At 39.1% G+C, this 22482-nt stretch overlaps 2 protein-coding genes across 3 annotated transcripts in view; one reads left to right on the forward strand and one right to left on the reverse strand.

Annotated features, from left to right (window-relative positions):
- The window catches only part of TRAF3IP3 (TRAF3 interacting protein 3), a 62107-nt gene extending 57058 nt beyond the window's left edge, over positions 1-5049 (forward strand). The window contains exons 17-18 of the mRNA XM_007481329.3: positions 3636-3749; positions 4784-5049. Of these exons, the coding sequence (XP_007481391.2) occupies positions 3636-3749; positions 4784-4876 (207 nt within the window). The 3' untranslated portion in view covers positions 4877-5049. The remainder of the gene's footprint in view (positions 1-3635; positions 3750-4783) is intronic.
- Positions 5050-5322: 273 nt separating this feature from the next.
- C2H1orf74 (chromosome 2 C1orf74 homolog) lies at positions 5323-10019 on the reverse strand. 2 transcript variants are annotated; one of them, XM_007481328.3, is made up of 2 exons: positions 9967-10019; positions 5323-6666 (listed from the first exon to the last, which is right to left on the reverse strand). In XM_007481328.3, exon 2 carries the CDS (start codon positions 6567-6569, stop codon positions 5772-5774), a length of 798 nt encoding a protein of 265 aa, XP_007481390.1. In that variant the 5' UTR covers positions 6570-6666; positions 9967-10019; the 3' UTR covers positions 5323-5771. The 2 variants fall into 2 exon arrangements, with proteins under 2 accessions (XP_007481390.1, XP_001373783.1); XM_001373746.4 differs by lacking the exon at positions 9967-10019 and adding an exon at positions 9745-9935.
- Positions 10020-22482: the final 12463 nt, after the last annotated feature.

Raw genomic sequence — 22482 nt, forward strand, 5'->3', positions numbered from 1 at the left:
CGATTTTAATTTTCTTATTGACCTTCATAGCAACTTTTGCAAGGTAGAGAAAATAGATATTATCCTCAACTTACAAATGGAGAGACTGAGGTTCAATGACATGAAGCGAATTCTCCTAGGAGAATATAAGCATCTTAAGAAAAGGAACTGGTTTTCCTTTTACTTTTGTATCCCAACCCCAGGCAGCCTAGTGGTGTATACAAAGTTAGCCTTAGAAGCAGCCCCTCTGACATAGACTGACTGCATGACCCTGGACAAGTCACTTACCTTTTGGTGTTCTAAGTATCTTTAACACTCTACATTCCAGAAAAGGTATCAGCTTGCTTGGTAGATATGCCTCACTGAAAGACGCCTGAAGAAATGAAGCCACAGAACCTGGTCTTATCCCTGTCCCCTAACCCTAGCACACACTAGGCACCTAATAACCACTTGTTGAATTGAATCAAGGATCACAAGGCTACTAAGCAACAAAGCTGGAACAGAAACTTCTATCTGTATTCCTTACTTTTACTGTGATGCCATGGTGGGTCTCTCACATATGTGCATATACACACATGCCCAAACAGAATTCACTACCAGGGGAAATAATATATATATATATATTTTTAAGCCCTTTTCTCTCTTATTAACAACTCTTAAGACAGAAAGGCAAGGGCTAAGCAACTAGGATTAAGTGACTTGCCCAGGATCACACAGCTAAGAAGTATCTGAGGTCATTTTTTTTAAAAGAAGTAAGCATTCTTTTATTGACCAAATATCAGTTAACTAAGAAACACATTTTTAAATGTACCCTCATGGTAAATTTATAAAAGAAAGTAGATGAATTTAATTTTTTTCTATCAATACAGGGCCTAATGAAAAAATAAAATAAAATATTGTAAAATGCTAGTAAATTAGATATATTTGAAGTGCATAAGGTTTTTCCTTTACAAAATATACAGTCAAGTTTATATTTTATAAACATAAACAGCATACATAGTAATATGTTTTTATTTAGTCACATTTAGAGTGAAGACCTAAAATTCTTCCAGAAACCTAGTTTTTTTAAGGGAAAGTAGTTTCTTAAGATTTTTCAACTTGCTTTTATCTAAAATCTTTGGACCCTGTAAGACAATTTGAACAGTATATGAATTAAAGAAGCAAGTATTCCAACAGAAGGTACTGTAATTGTATAATGTAAAATTCCATAATAAAAAGTTCCATAAATGTAATATATCTGTGCCCAAATTTGTTCATTTTTTAAAAAAGGAATCTGAGATTCCTGGTGCCTCCTTTGTTCTACCAATGTTCACAATGTAAAACTACCAGTTTAAACATGCTATTTTCAAGTTGGAAATTGTTTATTAATTTCCTGAAATTTTGTTTCTAAAACTAACTTCCGGTTAAATAGTGAAAACCATTTAATCCCAATACAAATACCAAATAAGTAGAGTTAAATTATGAAAGTGGTTTAATCCCAAATACAAATACTATGTAATCAAACAGTCAGAAACTCAAATTTTCCCAAGATAGTATATTTTCCCTTCATATCCCAATTCTTTCCTTTTTTCCCTCCCCAAACCAAGGCTCTGGGGTTCACTAGTAAGTTTCCCTGGTCTCTTTCTAATGATATTTATCTCATTGTTTTCATTGATGCTTATTTTATCCCTACAACTTCCCCTATTAGATTTTAAGTTCCTAGAAGTCAAGGATTTTATTTTATTCATTTATATAGCCCACTGTGCCTCTGAAATAATGGTGCTCAAAAAATGTGTTGAATTAATGAATTTACATATTCTGCTAATATGGTTGCATAAGCAGGAAACTTAAATGTGTACAAGGAGAAAAAACTTAAAATGTGACATAAATCAGTGTATTTAAGAACTAATAATTGCATTTTAAAAGAGTCTTCTTAAATGGGCTACTTTGGAAACAGAATCTGAGAACTAAATGGAACCTTCAAGATAACTTCATATATTATTACAATTTAATCGCATCTATCAAGCAGAAATCTACTGGGAATCATGCTTCAGAAATTTAGACTTTTATTTCTCAGAATTTCTTAATTCTAAGACATTTCAGAAATGAACAACTTTCACCTTTAAAATAATCTGTCATTTGAGAAGGATTTTATCATTTCCATTTATATATTATAATATGCATTTGGAAATTTTAAGTGACCTATATTGACTTAAACATTAACCCTTGTTTGTTTAAAATGACAACTATTAAATAGTTTCCTATTTTTAAGATGAGTCTGGATGCACCACTGGATTCAGTGTCTTCTATCTTATTTCTAAATTTGGTAAAATTTGACTATAAAGATTGTTGAAAAGACTAGACTGGACTCCCACCCCCACCCCCCAATCATACAAACAGCTTAATTCATTTTTAAACTTTAAAACTATAGTTCACATTGCTGGAGTTCAAAACAAGGGTTTAAAATTCTTGTCACTTGTTCAGTTTACGGTAAGGATATATAGATTCATCTAGAAATCTAGGTTTTTCCATTCTAATATCAGATGTAATTTATGAAAAGTTGTTTTTTTTTTTAACTACAAACATCCAGATGTGCAGAAGCATAAATTGACCAGCTTCATTATGTTGGCAGATCATTCAGAATACTTTTTTGAATCTCGTGCTATTTTTCCTGGAAGTGAAACCAGATATTGTAGTTCCCCTCGATGTTCACAAATAATCGTCCTTGAGTGATGTTAAATGATTCCTTTCAGTATCTGGACTCTACACAGATCGCAATGTTGTAATGATGTTTTCTTGAATAGAACTCTTTGCTTCATTCCTTCTTCCTCATTTCCTGGCAGTCCAGGTCTACTAGAAATGGTTTTTACCTCAGGGGAAGGGCACCGGGGAATGAAGGGGTAAGCATCTCCTCTGGAGACAGCTGTGTTGATGCAGTTTTCTTCACAATGCCAGGTTACCTGGCCTTTGTCCACTGATAAGAAGGATGCCCATTGCGGGGGAAAAAAAGAAATGCCAAAAAGAGCAATGGAAATCTCATTTTGCTGCCACACAGAAGACAGCCAGAGCACTCCCAGAAAACCAAACAACCCCTTAAATACTCTTGCAGTATCTCTGTGGCTCAGCTCACAATTCTAATGGCAAACCTCAGAGTGAGCTGCCAGCTGCACTCTCCAGCAAGGTTAATCCTGAGGTCATATTTGAACCCAGGACCTCCTGAGTCCAGACCTGGCTCTCTATCTAAACTATGCCACCTCACTGTCCTAAAGTTGTTGTTGTTCAGTCATGTCTGACTCTTTGTGACCCTACTGGGGCTTTTCTTAGAAAACACTGGAGTGGAGTGGTTGGCCACTTCCTTCTTCAGCTCATTTTACAGATAAGGAAACTGAGATAAACAGGGTGAAGTGACTTGCCCAGGTTCACATAGCTGGTAAGTGTCTAAGGACAAATTTGAACTCGGGAAGAAAAGTCTTTCTGACTTCAGAGGCCTAGCTCTATCCACTGTGCCTATGAGCTTGCTCAAAAATAATAAATCTTAGAAAGTAATGTCTGATGTACAGGTCTTAAAGCTCTAGGTCAGTTCTCAATATTATCAGAACCAGGTCATGGCCTAAAAACACTGTGATGGATGGGAGGAAGGAAAAGGAAGTAATGACTGACAATATTATTGTCCTCAGTGTGAAGAATTACATTTGGAGCTGGACAGCATGATTGACGAGTACCTCTCCTGCCTCAACAAGCTGCAGCAGTGCCGGGAAGAGCTGAACCGTGGCCAAATGCCACCCCACAGGGTAAGTAAGAGGGAGGCCCCTCTCCCACTCAGCATCCCACCGAAGGCCCCAATTCTAACTCACTGCAGATAAAACGGACCAGCCCACACCAGCCAGCTACCCAGTATCCCTACCACATGCTCCCCAAAAAGTAAGACAGGAATGAGGGAAATAAGCTTAAAATCTCGGTGGCCTGTCCTTTTCTGTTTTGTCTGCATTTAGATAAAGCCAGAAGGAAAAAAAGATTACCAAAGTCAAGAAACACTGAGTTCCAGTACTTAGATTTAGTTTTTAGTGGCCTGATGACTGAGAAAGTCGCCTAATGCCTCCGTGTTCTAGGCCTCCCTCTAAGGTTATAAATTGCATTGAAGGTGCCAGCCTACATTGGTTAAAGGAGTTTATTTACCTTTTTCAATAAGATCACAGGCTTTGGGGGCAGGTAGGTGGCTCAGTGGGTAGAAAGCTGGGCCTAGAGAGAGGAGGTCCTGGGTTCAAATGTGGCCTGAGATATTTCCTAGCTGTTTGACCCTGGAATGTCACTTAACCCTACTTACCTAGCCCTTACCTCTCTTCTGCCTTGGAACCAATACTTAGTATTGATTCTGGTGGAAGGTAAGAGTTTAAAAAAAAATCACAGGTTCTGTCCCCATCCATAAGAGGCATGAATTAATATTCTGAGACAAATAGCATGGAAAGTGGGGACAAAAGGAGATGGTGTTAGATTTAAAATGGTTGAGGTCTTAAACTGTAGTGATTAAAATAGTGGAGGATAGAAATAAGAGAACTGAGAAATGTAGATGAGGACAAATAAGTAAATGCTGCTTAACTATTTTCTTGTTAAAAAATATAGCTGCAATGAGATCAGTCACAAGACTATTCTAATAACTGAGCCTTGCTGCTACCCAGGCTTGGGGCTGATGGTCATCTGCAAGACTCTCTTTTTAAATTCAAGGCAGGTGGCAAAGTGTCAGGCAATGGGATGGGGCCAAGCTTTTCTCTAAACAAAAGAGAGGAGAATACAGGCTCCAGCCAATTCATTTCATTCCCTATTTCAGAGACAATATGGCCTGTGCTTCCCTGTGCTGATAGTAGTGATTGCCACAGCATTAGCAGCATTTCTGGCCAACATAGATACCCGGGTGGTCTGAATGCCCTGAAACATCTGGAAAGGAGAAATGCCTTGAGAGGAGAGTCAGTGAAATGACAGAAGATTCAAAGAGTTTTTTGTTTTGTTCCTTTTCATGCTTCTGGGGGGAGAGCCTGGCCCATTATGGGGACTAATTAAAGAATAAACCAATAAAATCTACCAGATTGTATACTACCTCGATCTTTGGGTATCTATGTATGCTGCTGACTTACAGATGACATCTGACTAGTAACTTCACCAGATATGGTCAGACTACATCTGTAGTATATGACCATCTCTGGGAACCACATTTTAAGAACATTAATGAACTGGAAAATGCCCAGAAGAACCTAGGATGGTGAAGAGCTTTGGGTTCATACCAACTGAGGTTCAGTCAAAAGAATTAGAGATCTTTAGCCTAAAAATCACTAGGAGCAGGAAGCGGGGGAAAATAATGCTGCTATCCCATAGAAAAGAATTTAGATTTATTCTACTTTGTCCCAGAGATCATACCAAAAAATGAATAGAACAATGGGTGGAAATTCATAGTTATTTACAAAGTCACTATAATAAAAGAGCAAAGTATCTTAGACCAAACCCATTCTCCCCATAAGAGATAGCCCATTCCCCACTATTTTATCCTTCTGCCCTCTTTTTGTTAGACAGGGAATAGACATTAAAGAAAGGCCTTAGTGCCTACCTACAGAGCCTAGCCCCTCTTAGTGTTCACATTTTATAACTATAATACCACATTCTTCCTCACATCCTACCTCACTTTTGTTAGGTAGGAAATGCAAATATTGTTACACCATTTTACAGATAAGGACTCACATTCAGATGTTAAGGGACTTGCCTGTGATCACACAGCTAGTCATCACCATTTATTGAGAGCCTAATAGATAAGAAGTGGATCCGAATCACAGTACCACAGAAGGCAATGTGACAACTTCAGAAGAAATGGTAAGTTCAGTGAAATCACCCTGAGCTCCAAATCGAGCTCTGAGGTCCTCTCCCCACATGTCTAGCAAGTCTTTCAGGGCTGGGTACAAGCTCTCTGGGACACTGAAAGAATACAGCAGTATCTGGGGGAGGCCTGTGAGCCAACAACATGAGGTCCGAATAGTAAACACACGCAGTGGGATTAGAGACAAGCAATTGCTGTCTCCTTGGTCTGGGTAGAAAAAATAGGGTACAGGATAGCCTAGGAGAATCCCAAACACTGTGCAAAGATTCCAGCCAACAGACGAGAGCTCACTATGGGAGACAGGCAAGAGTGGATTCTTCTCCAGCCTCTGTAAATGGGTCATGATCTCAGCCAAGTGATCCTTCAGGTCTCCAAGCTCGTCAAGTGGGCAAAGGGCAGGGTAAGATCTGAAGCTTGAAATATCCACAAAGTTCATGGAGTTGAGCAGCACCTGCTGTATTTGCTGACACACTTGCCTAGGATTGACAATCAGGATATTCTCCCCCAACTCCAGAATGTGCAGTGCCTGGGGCAAGAGACCCAGCCTCTGTAGCTCTCCCACATATCTCTGAACCTGGTCAACCCCTGCAGCATTGCAATCATATAGTACTGCTGGCTTCAGCCCCCTGGCCACAGCCCTGACCTCTCCAACTAGGTGCAGGCAGACTGGTTGGGGTGGACTCCTTCTTTTCCCTACACCCAGGATTTTCTGAGCTACTGCCACCAACACTTGAGGATTCACTGCTGACATGAGGGCCTTGAACAAGATCTGGAATAGCCTGATATAATTTCCATGGGCCAAGCTCTGACAATTCAACTTATCAGATTTTAGGCACTGGAGGAGGGACCTGAAAGCAAATGAACAGAAGATAATTATGGAAAATCAATGGCATACTTCAGCCCCTTTTCAACAGTCTTTCTTCTGCCTTCATATCACCTTTCAAAGAGGATTATCTAGCTTTTTACTGTGACATCACAACTTGTTCCAAAGTTTGGAGTCTCTTAAATGTTTCGGTTTATCCAGAAGTGAAGATTACAACCTTAAGCAGCACGGTGGATAGAGCACTGGCCTTCAAGTCAGGAAAATAGAAGTTCAAACCTGGCCTCAGACACTTGATCCTGGGCACACTTAACTTCTAATTTGCCTCATTTTTCTCATCTATAAAATCTGATAATGATAGCACCTAATTTGCAGTGTTGTGAGGACCAAATAATATAATAATTGTAAAATACTTAGCACAATGCCTAAAACACAGTAAATGTTATATAAATATTAGCTATTATTATTACAAATTCAAATGTAACCCTTACATCCTAAGTCCCTTTTCTTCAATTCAATAAGCATTTATTAACAGGTACCTACTATGTATACCTTGTATATAGAAAAATAAATATAAAATATATACAAAATAAATGCAAAGTAATATTGTAAGGGAGAGAATACTAAAAATGGAGAGGATCAGGAAGAAACTCATATAAGACATGACACTTGAACTAGGTCTTAAAGGGAGATAGGGATTCCAAGAGACAGGAGAGCATTCCAGGCAGAGGGGACAAGTCATGTACACAGAGGAATAGAAAATGAAAATGGAATATTATTGATGGAAAATGGCAAATAGGCTGATATGTAGTTGGGGAGAGCAGGAGGAAGAAATGTATCATCAGTCTAGAGAGAAAAACTGAACAGTATCACTACTAGGTCTATCTCAAAGAGATCAAAGAAAAAAGGAAAGGATCTATATGCAAAAAATACATAGCAGCTCTTTCTCTCTTATAGCAGCTCTTGTGATGGCAAAGAATGGAAAACTGAGGGGATGCCAATCAAATTATTAACATAAAATATGTAGTGTATGATTGTGATGGAATATTATTGTTCTATATAAGAAATGAGAAAGAGAATAGTTTCAGAAAAACCCAGGAAGTGAGAACTGGAACACTGTACATAGGAACAGCAAATAACTGTGACTTAGTTACTCTCATCAATACAATGACCAGTGATAAATCCAAAGGACTTATGATGAAATATTCTATCCACCTCCAGAAAGCTGATAAACTCTGGGTACTGATTGAAGCATATTTTTTTCACTTTCTTTTTTTTTGCAACACAACTAATAAAGAAATTATTTGCATGGCCAACATAGATACCCAGATAATCTGAATGCCCTGAAATATCTGGAAAAGAGAAATGCCTTGAGAGATACTGAGTATCATGTTGCTTGCCTTCTGAAGGGGTGGGGGAGAGGCTGAAAGAGAAAGAATTCAGAACTAAAATTTCAAAATAAATGTAAAAAATAAATAAAAAATAAAAATCTTGAAGAATGGGTAAAATTAAAGTGTGAACAATGACAAACAATATGAACAGCAATAAACAGTTTTTGTCATATTCAGAGTAGAGAGCCCCTTTAAGAGAGGAGAAACTAGATGCAGAGAAACCTATTAAGGAAGATATTGCAATTGTCTAGGCATTGTGGTAGTCATATGATTGGAGAAAAATTGATGCTAGAAACATTATGGCATCAGTAGTCACAAAACTAGTCTGAGTCGCCAGAAAGAAAGAAGGCATTACCCTTTATGGAAACAGAGATGTCAAGAGAAGAGGGGTAGATTTAATGAAAAAAGATGCGTTCCTACTTGAATAACTGAGTTTGGAAGTCCTATGCACATCCAAGAAGAGATATGTCTAGGTAGTGAATGGGGCTAGATATGTAGATTTCATTGTTATCTGCACTAAGATGGTAACTAGATCCAGGAGAACTGATGAAGATCTCTAGAAAAACAGAAGACAAAGATGGAACCCTGATGTACATCTGCTTATGGAGGTAGGACACAGATGATGACCCAGCAAAACTGTCTGAAATGGTCTAGACAGATAAAAGGAAGAGAAAGGGCTATGTACTTAAAACCCAGATAGGAAAAAGTACAAAGGGAGGTTGAGTTAACAGGGTCAAATGTGTCAGAAAAATCTAGAAGGATCCAATTTTCTTTGATTTTCATATTTATTTCTTCTGTGTACAACGATCTCCTAATTCTACTCACTTCACTTTGTATCAATTCATAAGTCTCTGAGATTTTTCTGAAAGAGATTTTTCTGAAACTATCTCCTTTGTAATTTCTTACAGCACAATAATACACCACAACTTGTACAACCATTACCCAATTACGGTATCCACTCAAAATGCATTCTCTCAACAATTCTCTAACAATTTCTTCCCATGTTTTTTTCTGAAACTATCCCCTTCGTAATTTCTTATAGCACTATAATATCACAAGATATCTCAACTTGTTCAGCCATCCTCCAATTTAAATGCATACTCCCAATGCATTCTCTGACAATTATAACCTGTGTGGGCCTAAGGATCAGGCCTTAGGCCTGATCTCACTGGCCTCAGTTTCATCTATAAAATGAGATGTACTAGATGGCCTAAGAGATCCTGTTATCTTTCACACATGAGGAATGAAAAGGGCAAGTCTTTTTCTGAAACCCTTCTGCCTGCTACTAACATTCCCTTCAGCTGCCTTAAACCCTCTACTTGAACCTATCATCCCAAGCTAAATCTCTAAAACAGACTAAATCCCAATATCACCCTTCTTTTACTGTGACCTTAAAAAAAAATTTTTTTTTTTAAAGATACCAGCCCTGGGCTTTCAGTGCTATGGGGAGTTCCTAGTTAGTATAACTCTTCCTCAAGTCAGGCAGATTGGCCCCTTCTCTGTCATTTATGGTTTCAGAGTGGTCTGGGGAAACTGCAAATTGCTTTGGCCAAGGGTCACTGCCAGTGACCCGAGACTTCGGAACTTCTAGATTACACACCCAAAATCCCCTCTCCCTGATAAAACGTCAGATCTAAATCGGGGGTCAAGAGATAATCTGAAAATAAATATATGTATTCATTTGTAAACTATGAATAAGTAGGAAGCAACCTAACCTATAGAATGCCAAGGTCCTGGAAGGAAGAGCGCTTTTGTGCTCCCGCCCTGCTCCGCTTCCTGTCTGACTCCCTGTCACCGCTTCCGGTCTGGCAGACTAGACTCCCGAAGCTCAGCCGAGAGGGTCCGAGCTCTGCGCAACGCCTGCGCACGCAAGCTAACGCGCGGGCAACAACGGTTCCCCCGCCCGCCCTCCTCTCCCACGTCTTGTGTTCACACACCTGGTCCCGAAGAATCCAACCCGCCTCACCGGAAGTATGGGCTGCCGCGTGGTCCCGCCCCTTCCTCCCTGGCCCGGGCCCGATCTCCCTAAGGTTGACGTTACTGCAACTTCTATGTGTACTGCGAGGTGCGATAACAAACGGCTCTTCCGGCCTCCTTTTTTTTCTTACAAATGAATTTTTTTTTAATAAAACATTTTTTTTTACACATTTCTGTATTGTATAGGGCTTTCCCCCCTCCCTTTGGAGGGGTATGTCTATGGATATGTAATTTAATTTTTGTACAAATTGCAAATTTAATATTTATAAGCTGCTTTGCAAATCTACATAAAGGCTAGCTACTTATATTATTATTTTATTCCAAGAGCCTGGTTTTCTTCTTTTTTTGTAAGGCAGAAAGGACACAGTGTGCATTAAATTGGCAATAATGACTTGATTTTGAGGAAATCAATACGGTTTTTATTTTGGTACTAATAATACTAAATAACTTTTTTTTTCCTGTCTTTTAAAAAATGTATTATATGGGAGCAGCGAAGTGGCTCAGTGGATTGGGAGCCAGGTTTAGAGATAGGTCCTGGATATAAAGATAGTCTCAGACATATGTGGCCTTGGGCAAGTCACTTAATCCCCATTGCCTAAAACTTTGCCTGTCTGACTCCCCGTCCCCGATTCTGGGTTGGCAGACTAGACTCCCGAGACTCAGTCGAGAGGGTCCGAGCTCTGTGCAACGCCTGCGCACGCAAGCTAACGCGCGGGCAACATCGGTTTCCCCGCCCTCCTCTCCCGCGTCTTGGGTTCACGCACCTGGTCCGGAAAAATCCAACCCTTTTGCTTTGGAACCAATACACAGTATTGATTCCAAGACTAAAGGTAAGGATTTTTCTTAATTGTATTATCCATTTTTAACAATCCCTTAAAAATTTTTTTTTTAATTCTCTCTCTTCCTCCTACCCTTCCCCTACCTACTGAAAAGGCAAGCAATATGATATCAATTATACATGTGAAGGCATGTAAAACATTTCCATATTAAATAGCTAACATTTATGTAGCACTTACTATAGCAGGTACTATACTAAGTACTTTACAATTTTCTCATTTGATCTTCACAACAACCCTGGGAAGTAGGTGATATTATTATCACCTTTACAGGGGAGGAAACTGAGACAAACAGAAAAAGTGATTTGTTCAGGAGCAAACATTAAGTATCTGAGGCTGAATTCGTACACAGGTTCAGGTCCAGCTTTTATTTACTGCACCACCAGCTGCCACAATATTTATATGAAAGGTAAAAGTCAATCCCTATTTTCAAGGAGCTCACAGTTTAATGGGGGAGACAACATGAAAACAATTATGATAGATTAAGAAAACAATTAAGTAAAACAAGACAGCACAAGACAATATAAATAAGAATTATAATTAACAAAGAAAAGACTAGAATTATGGGAGATCAGGAAAGGTTTCCTGTAGAAGGTAAGATTTTAGTTGAAACTTGAGGGAAGCCAAGAGGCTGAGATAAAGGAAAGAATTCTAGGGATAAGGAACATGGCCAGTGAAAATGGCCAGTCAGGGGATGGAGTAGCATGTTCAGGAACAGCATGGAAGCCAATGTCACTATATTGAAAAGCAAAGTAAGATGTATGACTGAAAAGGTGTGTGGAGAAAGGGTAAATTATGAGTGCCAAACCAGGATTTCATGTTTGATCCTGGAGGTGATATGGAGCCACTGAACTTTTAAAGTTTGAGGGTAAGAGGAACAAGAACATAGATTGCACAGAGGATAGGAAATAGAAGTAAGAAGGCATGGGCTGAAGTTTTGCTTCTGACATCAGTTAGCTATGGGACCCTAGGCAAATTCCTTAAGCTTCAAACAACTCACTAAGGAGATTTTTTTTTAAACTTTGGGTCCAGTTAATTTATTTTGAGGAATTTTTTAATAGGTTGATTGCAAATGTATACCTTTAGAATTCTATGTATTTATTTTGTACATTTAAAAACATTCTGAAAAGGGATCTATAACCCACACACAAAAAAGCTTAAGATCCCCTACTTTAAAATGTTAATTACATACAAATGGCCAATTTGTAAGTGGAAGTTTCCCCCATACTTAGGATGGAACAGAGTCAAACCAGAAAATACATATAAATGTGTGTGATGTGTGTATCCCATACTCTGGAATGACTATCCCATGTCCCACTTGCTCTCTGATGAGTCATATCCCCAGAGCATGAGATTACTATGTCCCCCTACGGTTCTAAGAGGTAGTTCTGAAGACTGTTTTTTTTTTGGGGGGGCAGGGGAGACAGTCTTCTTAGTGTCATTACTCACAAGTCTCTATTGATGAGTTTTCTACTGTGATTATATAGCAAGTCATCAGTCAGACTTAATTGCATGTAAAAAAAGATATTTGCTAAAGTGGTATTATAAGAACAATTGGTACAAAACATCTCCCCCAAAATCATGACAACTAGGTGACTCAGTGGATTGAGAGTCAGACCTAGAGACAGGAATTCCTTTTTGAAAATCTGATCTCAGACACTTCCTCTATGTGTGACCCTGGGCAAGTCACTTAACCCCCATTGCCTAGTCTTTTGCCACTCTTCTGCCTTGCAATCAATACATAATATTGATTCTAAGAGAGAAAGAAAGGGTTTAAAACAAAAAAAGTCTGTGATACACTCACCCTCAGGTACAGTCTAAAGAAAAGTGGATTCACAATTAAAGAACATGTAGCAAAAAGGTAATGCAGCTCCTGGCGGCTGATTGATTCTTTACTGCTTTTCATGGGGGGTACTCAAAAAGTTCCACTTAGACATGATGTTTTTTCTTTTCTGGGCTTGTAATGGAGTTGTAAATCTTTGTCCAGTGTGTCCTTGGCTTTCAATGCAGAAACTGATGACAACTCTAATAAGGATGCTGATGGGAAAATGAGAATTCCTTCAGACCTCCAACATTCCCAAGGGCCTTCCTTCTCTGGCTTAGGCTAGGGATGACATACTGGAAGGAGGTTAAGGCTGAAGACTAAGATGCTTTCCTCTCAGCCCAAAAAAGATTTTTTCCTACAAGTGATTCTTGTCTCTTCTTTTTGTTCTCTAATTTCACTCTGGTCGAACTGCCTTGATATTTTGTAGAAGCCCCCTAGAGAGAAATGAAGTTTCCTTAGCCAAATTGAATGCTTTCCTCATCCATTATCACTTCCAATTTGTCCAAATGGCTGGAGACATCTAAATTGGTCAAGGATTTTGCACACTTAATTGGAGTGCATTTAATCAATCTGATTCAATTGAACTATATTCCCACCTATTTAAGGTACTAGGGATACAATTTTATCATTTGGGCTAAGTAATATTCTTATATATATTCTTATATATACTATATAATATAATTCAAAGTAGCTAAGAATACAAGAGAGCTGAAAAAATCCTCCTGCCATTAAGGAACTTATATTCTGTTTTTGGAAGGAGACTAAAAAGGTTGCTTAAATTTAGCATTGATATATGATGAATAGGGAAATATGTATTTCATGGTAACACATGCATTATTTAGATCAGATTGTTTGTCATCTCAGAGAGGAGAGAAGAACGTGAAGAGGGAAAGAATTCAGATGGAAAAATGTCAGAAAACAAATGTTAAAAATTACCTCTACATGTAATTAGGAAAAAAAATACAACCATATATAAGATCTTAAACTTATTGTTGATTATTGTTGTACTCTAGACTACCAACCTCAATTGTCCCAGTGTCATTAGTACACAATTAGTACTGAGTACAGCTATTTCTGCTGCTTCCATAGCACATAGATGGTTTTGAAAGGGAAAGCAAGAAGGATTTTTTAAAACCCCCACTAGAATCTATGATCTATTCAATTTGTTTTAACAAGCATTAATTAAGCACCTACTATGAGCAAGACAGTGTGATAGAAGCTGAAAATACAAAAGGATACAAATGAGTAAAACATATATTACAGACTGTGCTCTCAAAGAATTTATATTCTATTGGAACATACAATCCTTAGTAATTAGGTAAGAGGAAGGAGAGAGCATTGACAAGTAGGGCCTCACAGATGATGTGGTCAATAAGCTGGTTCTTAAAAGAAACTAAGAATTCCAAGAGGCAGAAATGAGAAAGGAAATGTTTTCCAAACAGAAATAACCTATACAAAGACAGTGATCCAGAAAATGAGCTACTACTAATTTTAGCACTTTCCCATGTGAATAGTTGCTTCAGGATAGATGGCACTAAAGTGAGCAAACCACAAATGTGCATGAAATGGACTAAAGACATGGATATTTTCATTATGCTTAGGTACTATTTATTACCAAAAATGGAAATAGATATTACCAATTAGAAGAATGGGTTTCATGGTGCTTTTTTTCCCTTTTGGTCAATATTTGTCAATGGGACCCCTAGCACCAAGTCAAGTCAAAATGATAAATTTATACCCAAGCCTAGATCACATGAGATAAGGGATGAAAACAATAATCTATTCAAATCTTAAGAGGTAATAGTTGAATGATCCTCAATTTATAAAAAACCTTTATTTAGAACAAATTCAAAAATTATGAATAGTTAAGCCAAGTCAACGAGCCTTTGTTAAATACTTATTATGTACCATGCAGAGTGTATAGGGCAGCAGTGTTGGTGAATGTTTTCAAGTTCGTGTGCTCAAACTGCAACTTCAAGCTGCCTCTTGTGAATTTTAGATTTACTCCACCCTGCTTAGTCTAGCAATCAGGAATGTATACACCTCTACTTAAGGATCAAGTGTTGAGGAGGATGGCCTATGACAGATATGTGCTAGCAAGTGCCAAATAAGAAACAACTGACAGACCCTCTGGACTGTCCTAAGTCAAGCTTAAGCTACCATTGGTACATGTGAGATGCAGGAAGTGATATAAAAAAAAGTCTATATTCATGTCACTTCCTCTTGCCAGTCTCTCTCTTTGGCGGTGGAGGCATTGAGCTCTGGGTCTCTCTCTGGGTCTTTTGCGGAGACGTGGCTCTGGCTCTTTGTCTTGGGCAGCATTTTGGCATCTTGGCATCTTGGAGTCTTAGCATACCTGCAGCTCTTGTCCAGATTTAGCAGTGAGCGTTCCTGGTGCCGTGACTGGGAGAAGCTCAATGGCGTGGGTCAGGTGAGGTGTCTTCCCTGAGCTCTCTCCGAGTTTAGGCAGATTTCTTTTTTTTTTCTTCCTTTACCTCCTAAAAGCACTATCCTCTTAGGAGGCCCCTCATCTCAGGGTAGACCTCATGGCTGAGGTCTCTGAACTTCCCATGGTTTAGTCTAGGCCAGAGAAATCTTATAACCCTTTCTCTCCTTCTTCTTGATTCCTTTCCTCTATATTAATTAAACCACCATAAAATTCCCAAACTGACTTGAGTATTTTTATTGGGATTTGAATTAATCCCTGGTGACCAATAGTATAATATATTAGTCAAAAAACCCTAAATTTACCCCTTACACTGTGAGCCCCTCACATTACCCCAAAAAGTGGAGGGAGGAAGTGATCGCTTTGGGCGACTAGACAGAGAGGCAAAGCATGCAAAAAAATGTCCTTGGGTGCTGGGAAAAAGAGGAATGGAGCAGCTCACACACACACCTTTGCTGGGCCAGCACACCTGCCAATACTTTGCCAATGCTAGTATAGAGTGCACAGGGAGAACTAGCACTTTTAATGTGAGGACTTGCCAGGCCCTTTTCAGAACTGCTTTCTTTCTTTAGTGTCTACTTGCCATTCAGCTCTCACCTGTAATTCCAAGAAGCTATGGCATGCACACCCCAGTAAACCATCAAGTTTGTTTCAATCATACACAACTACTCAAGTATTGAACTGTACCTGACTCTGGCCTGTCCATGATCATTTATTTTGGACATTTGAGACAAAATAAGATACTTATGGACAATCAATAGTAAATAAAAAGAGATCCCCTTTACCATAGCAGGAGAAGAATATTTAAAATTAAAGGCATTCGGAACAGACACCTTGATCTTGAATTTATTCACCTGAGTTAAGGAAGCAACCTTGTCTGAGTTGTCCATCATTTTCCACCAGCCTAGCATCTGAACAGCAGCCTAGAACTCCTTGTGACTGTTTTGTACTTGGATAAAGAGCAACAATAAATAGTAACAATAATGGCTAGCATTTATATAATGACTTACAGTTTGCAAAGTGCTGTTAATTTGAGACAACAAATGTTATCTCATGTGAGGCTCACAAACAACCTTATGAAGCAGACACCATTATTATCTCTATTTTACACTTAAGGAAATAGTATTAGAAAGGGTAAGTGACTTGCCCAGGGTCACACAGCTACAGAGTCAGAGGAAGGATTGAACTCAGTTTCTTACCCTCTATGCCACCTGGTTTTCAGTCCTCTTAGCTAATCAAGTCTCAAGAATGGTTTCAATACCATTTAAGGAAAAAACAGCCTAACTTTGGATGAGGGCAAGGGTTAGGATATTCCTCCTACCACATACTGCTTCTTCAGCTTTAGAGCAGGAGAGAATCATATTTGCTCAACAGAGAGAAATGTTGAAAACCCAAATAGGAGCAATTAGGGGAAAAACAGCTTTGTCTGGTACATATTGTTCAGAAGAATCCAAGAAAACCAAGGCCTGTACTCCATAGCTGTGAGTTGTATTAAGGTACAAGAGTATGCTATTCATATGCCATATTCATAAATTTCAATAAGGGTGTGCCCATTCTTTTCCATGGTCAATGTGCATATTGGTGGGAAAGTTTGACCCAGGATATTGGTTGGACTGTATTGTTTTCATTATTCCTACATGTGTATTACATTGAACAAATGTGATATTACAATTATTCTTGTATTTGCATTACCATTAAGTAAAGGTTAAGGGTGTTGTCATTGTGGATGATTGATTTTGTATGAATGAGAAATTAATTGATGGAGGCTTAGGAGCTTGAGCTGAGAGTACCATGAGTTTACCTAATACCCCTTTCCTTTCTGTGCCCCCTTGTTAACAAAGTGCCCCTAAAAAAGTCTGAGTCAAAGATTTGCCATGTCGCTCTCCAGAACCCCCAACCTGCTGACAAAAGTTTAGGTTAGATAGATGAGCCAGTCCAGGGATTAAGAATGAGTAGCTTCAGGAGCATGTAGGTGGATCAGTGGTTTGAGAACCAGCCCTAGAGATGGAAGGTCCTGGGTTCAAATTTGACTTTAAATACTTCCTAGCTGTGTGACCCTCAGCAAGTCACTTCCATTGCCTAGACCTTACCACTATTCTACCTTGAAACCAATATAGTATTGATTCTAAGATGGAAGATAAGGGTTTAAAAAAAAAAAGGAGTCGTCTCCTCACATTTGGGCCACACTGTGTTTGGGGAATAGCAAGAAGACAAGTTTGGCTGGATCATAGAATGTATAGAGAAATAAAAGTAGAAGTCTGAAGCCAGATAGTAAAGAGTTTTTGATGCCAAGCCACCTACTGTTCTAGTCTTTTATCCAACGGGTAGTAACTGAGCCTTCTCCTAGCACCTAGAAGTTCTTTGTACACAAAGGATACCTAAAAATTGTTTTTTGAATAAACAAGATTATCTGTGGAAAATCCAGGGATTTGGAGGGTTAAAAACTGAAGACTGGAATATGAAGCAAGGACCTATGTCTTAAAACTATAGAGGCAATGAGTGTCTGGGTGTGTCTGTCTTTATTGTAAACTATTCAATGATGCAAAAAAAAAAGTAGCTTTATTTCTAAGATATTAAGAATATATGAGGGGGCAGCTGGGTGGCTCAGTGGATTGAGAGCCAGGCCTAGAGACAGGAGGTCCTAGGTTCATATCTGGCCTCAGACACTTCCCAGCTGTGTGGCCCTGGGCAAGTCACTTGACCCCCATTGCCTAGCCCTTACCACTCTTCTGCCTTGGAGCTAATACACAGTATTGACTCCAAGATGGAAGATAAGGGTTTTAATTAAATAAAAAAATTAAAAAAAATAAATTTTAAAAAAGAATATGAGATATAGTATGAAGGTCATTGACCTTGGACTTGGTGACCTAGCAGGCAGCTAGGTGGCTTGGTGGATAGAGAGCCAGACCTACTGACAGAAGGTCCTAGGTACAAATCTGGCCTTAGATACTTCCTAGCTGTGTGATCCTGGGTAAGTCACTTCACTTCCATTGCCTAGCCCTTACTACTTCTGCCTTGGAACCAATACACAATATAATATTGATTCTAAGATGGAAGGTAAGGGTTTAAAAAAAATGGTATCATAGCTTCAAATTTTTGACAGTTATATAACATCGAGTAATAAATGGATTACCTTTGTCATCAGTTTCCTCAGCTCTAAAAAGAAAAAAGAAAAAGTCAGATGGTTGCCTAAGCTCAGAGACTGCTCAAGAAGAGGTAATAAAAAATAAAAATAAAGAAATTTAAAAGATAAATCTTAGCCTCAGGACTTCTGGCTTTTGTTGACTTAACCAAACAGATGCCCAAGTGTGATGGAGACTCAAAAGATGTTAACACCCCTTCCCAATGGAGAGACTTCTCTGCAACTGCACCACAGCAGAGGGCAGCAAAGAGCAGCAGAGATGTCCGGCAGAGACACAAGAAAGGGCAAAACCAGAATGACCCCAAAGGACGGCTGGACATCCATTTGCCAGCAGCTTGTTAATGTCACCAAAAGACACTAGCAACTCTGCAGCTGCCCCAGACACACATGCTATCTATTCCTTTCCCTCATTTACCTGTATTTACACTTACAACAGGTGGTTGGGTAACCTATGAGAGAGTATACCCCTGTAGACAGTTAAGGGGATCTTTTACTGATGAGTTTGCTATATGTTTTGGTTGAGTGTCTTGTGCACTGAGCTAAAAAAAAAAAAGAGGTAAAGGTAAAATAAAATGAAGCAGTTGGCTTTCCCCTCTAAGATTATTGTTTGCAGCTTGTGTGTACCTATTTATTTACATGTTGTCTTCCTTGTTTGAATGTAAGGTTGGGTGGGGGGGCACAGACTTTTTTTTCTTTTATTTTGTCTTTTGTTTTCAATGTTTCTGTATCCTCTATGCTTAGGACATAGCACTTAAATGTTTGTCGACTAATTGATTGATCTTATGAAAGCACTTTCAGATTACATCCATGAGCAGAAGAAACAGAAGGAAATGGAAGTATTAAGCTTTGGAGTTGAGATATAATTTGTTGGGATATAATATATTTGGAGTATAATTTGTCATTAGTCACCACTGATTTGACTTACAGAGAGTTGGAAGCCAGAGAGTCAAAGAAGGTAAAAAAAAACTATTCTGAACCTTTTGAAAACATCAGTTTCTGAGTCAAGTTTTTGAGAAAATTCCTAATATTGCCAAAAAACACAAGAGGAAGAAACTATTCTAGTTTTACCTAGTTAAGACTACATAAAATCACTCATGCAGGACTCCAACCTTTCTTTACATTTCCAATTCCAGTCACGTACTAAAGATTGGTGTTTTGGGGCACTTGCAGAGAATAATGTTCCATGGCACACCATACCAGCTAAAATTATTTAAGCCTCTATAGATAATTAATTTTTATATAATTTTCAAAGTATTTTACATATAGTTTCTCAGTTGAGGCTCACTATAACCCTGGGAAGTAGGTTCCTTAGATATTATTATCCCCATTTGACAGATGAGGGAAACTAGGCTTTGAGAGAGTAAGTTGTTCATCCTTTGTTTTAGAAGAGGAGTAATGACATCATGAGTGACATATTGACTTGTGTGCATGAATTGGATTTAAGTGAGGCAGAATTGCAGGAAATCATCAGTCTCACTTTCTCTTCCATAGATGTCCAAATCTAGAAGCAAGACAAAAATCAGGATGACTGGTCTTTGATGTCTGACCAAGCTCTAAGTGGTTCACATTGCTTGCTTCCACCACTTTCAAGGCTATTGGAATAAATTGTTCTTGTATGCCCATTCCACAAGGGGAACTCTTCGCATGCTTGTAATAGGTAGCCCCCTAAGTCACTGAGGGGTTTGAAGCTTATCAGTCACCCTCAAACTGGGTTCACCCAAATGCATAGCAGATTTTACCACAGTTTGGCCACTGTGCATGTTATAACTTCTTGGAACCACAGATAAAAGCTGAGTGCTAGGTGGACGTCAAAGGTATCTAAGCAGCCCTGAAAAGTGGTTGGAAAGCCCTCATACAAGAGGTGCTAGTCTTCCTTGGAACATTCATATACCCCAAATTAATCTGCCAATAGCCATACAATCATCAAGGCAAGTGTTACATTATACAGATATGATTCTAATCAAAATTCACAAGGAAATTAATTCAATGAGTTCACTCCAACTCTTTTCTCTTCCTTGTCTCACTCCTTCCCCCACATGTTCCCACACATGGGCCTGACTTTCTGCTCTTTGTGAAGACTGTAATAGTAAGGGGAAAGAGTCAGACTCTGTTAGAGAAAGGTAGCAGGCTCATATGGTGGTAGATTATGGAGGAGTAGGCTACTGAGGCTCCCACTTGTCAGCTACCAGAATACTGGTGACATCTTCCCATCAGGTCCAGAGCTGGAGCTATTTCCAGCTTCATCAGAACACAAACTCTAATGGGAAGACCCTCAGAAGCCTAGCCACTTCCTGGATCTTATTTTTTGTTATAAGTGTGGGGCAGGTCACAGCCCCAAGCATAGCCCAAGCATTGGGCTACTCACTTTGAACAAGGCCTCTTCCATCTCTTGCCCCACTTCATCCCTAAGGCCTTGTAAACCTCAAAATTTCTTAGACTTATAAATTTGGGAAATTTCATACTTGAAAAAATTTCCTATTGATAGTGGGTCTTGACTATTGGAATGTGAACCCCATTGGCATGGGAGGTTCCTTCTCCTCCCTTCTTAAGATTACTTTAGGACAGAAACCTTTTGCTGAACAATGGAAAGGACTTTGACCTATGCTTAAGCATAGAACAGGAATTTCTTTGAGTCATGATTAATTTTAGAATTGATACAATGGAGATACTTGGAATCAATCTCCACCCTATTCAGTCCTAACAGGATTGAGTAAGGGCTGCAGCCTAGATCAAAATTTAATTATTCCAATCTCTACCCTACTCAGGTTAACAGGATTTAGAAAGGGCTGTAGCAAAGGATCAAAGATTTAATTATTTGAAAATATGACCTTCAACAGACATGTGCAAAGCCAGAGATCTCTGGGCGGTCCTGGGTTAAGCTAGAGCCTCCATTGGCACAGGGAAATTGATGGACAGGTGATTGGTAGATGTGAGGACTGAGGGGAGGGAACTTGGATGGTTTCCTTAAGGATAGGAGGGTCTGAAGACTAGAGGTGGTTGAGGAGTTTGTCGGAATGGTTGCGGTGTGCTCTGAGAAGCTTGCGCTGAAGGAAGCTGAAGGTGGGGGCCCCGGAGATTGTTTCTCCATTTTTGGTCACGTGAGTAATAGGGACTGATCTCCTTTCATTGCCCCAGCTATCTAAGGGCTTGGGCCTTTTGGCCCAGCCTAAACAGAAGGGGTATTTAAGCCCTATTCCCTTCTCTCCCCTTTCTTTCTCCCTCTATCTCTCTATCTCTAATTCCTTTCTTCCTCCTGTTTGTAATTAAAACTCCATAAAAGGTTGACGGCTGACTTGAGTTTTCATTAAGGAATTACATAGCTGAATTCCTTGGCGACCTTAAATTAATATATATCAGTCTTTTAAAAGTAATTTCCTTGTCACAGCCTACACCCTGACAAGCAAGGCACCCTGGCCTCCTGCCTAGGCTCCCATACCTCCATCTTCCATATTTCTTCCACTCCTGCCTGCTATGAGGCAGGAAGATAAATCTTAAAGGAGGTCTTTTAATCTTGTGCTTCCCTCAAGAAATTTCTCTCCAAGTACTCTGCCTAAACTCACTACTCAATGATTAGCATATTCATATCCCATTCCTGTGATCCTGAATTCCCACTGATCAAAGTACAAACTGTTCTTCCTTCTCTACTCATTGCTTCCTCATGCCAGTCCACCTCAACCCACTTCAATGCACCTTCAGGACACCACTCCACTTCCTCCTACTCCTATCCACTATGCAGTGCCTGCTCCATAATGAATAAACTTCCTTTCATCTCAAACCTCTTTTTCATCCCTCATTTTTTAGCTCTTAATGAGATGGAGCTCCCTCCTGATGACACTTTCCCTCATCACCTATACCTTTCCTCTCATATCATTCCCCTAACTCCCAATGTATGTAAGGAATCTTCCTTATTTCTCATTACTACTTCTAGAGTCTGCCTTGTCTACCTTCACCAAATAATCTCTCCTCCTTTGTGATTCATTCTACCCTAATTTATTATTTTATCTAGATCCAGGTGTCTGTTATCTATTGACCCCTGTGACTTTCTCCTTCCTTCAATGAATTCAATGGATGGCTCAATCTTTCTCTTCTGCCCACTGCTTGCCCTACTATAAGAAACTTCGCCATGCATATATCAATACACTACATATTAATACTCCCTCAAGTACTCTAACTTCTTAGTTTCTCAATCTATTTAGTTCCTAAATGATCTATTCTTTTACTTCATCT

This window comes from Monodelphis domestica, chromosome 2 (assembly GCF_027887165.1).
Source record: "Monodelphis domestica isolate mMonDom1 chromosome 2, mMonDom1.pri, whole genome shotgun sequence".
Lineage (NCBI taxonomy): Eukaryota > Metazoa > Chordata > Mammalia > Didelphimorphia > Didelphidae > Monodelphis > Monodelphis domestica.

Bases quoted from the DNA above. Each gene is read 5' to 3' on its own strand.
- C2H1orf74 (XM_007481328.3), bottom strand. From the start codon at position 6,569: ATGTCAGCAGTGAATCCTCAAGTGTTGGTGGCAGTAGCTCAGAAAATC.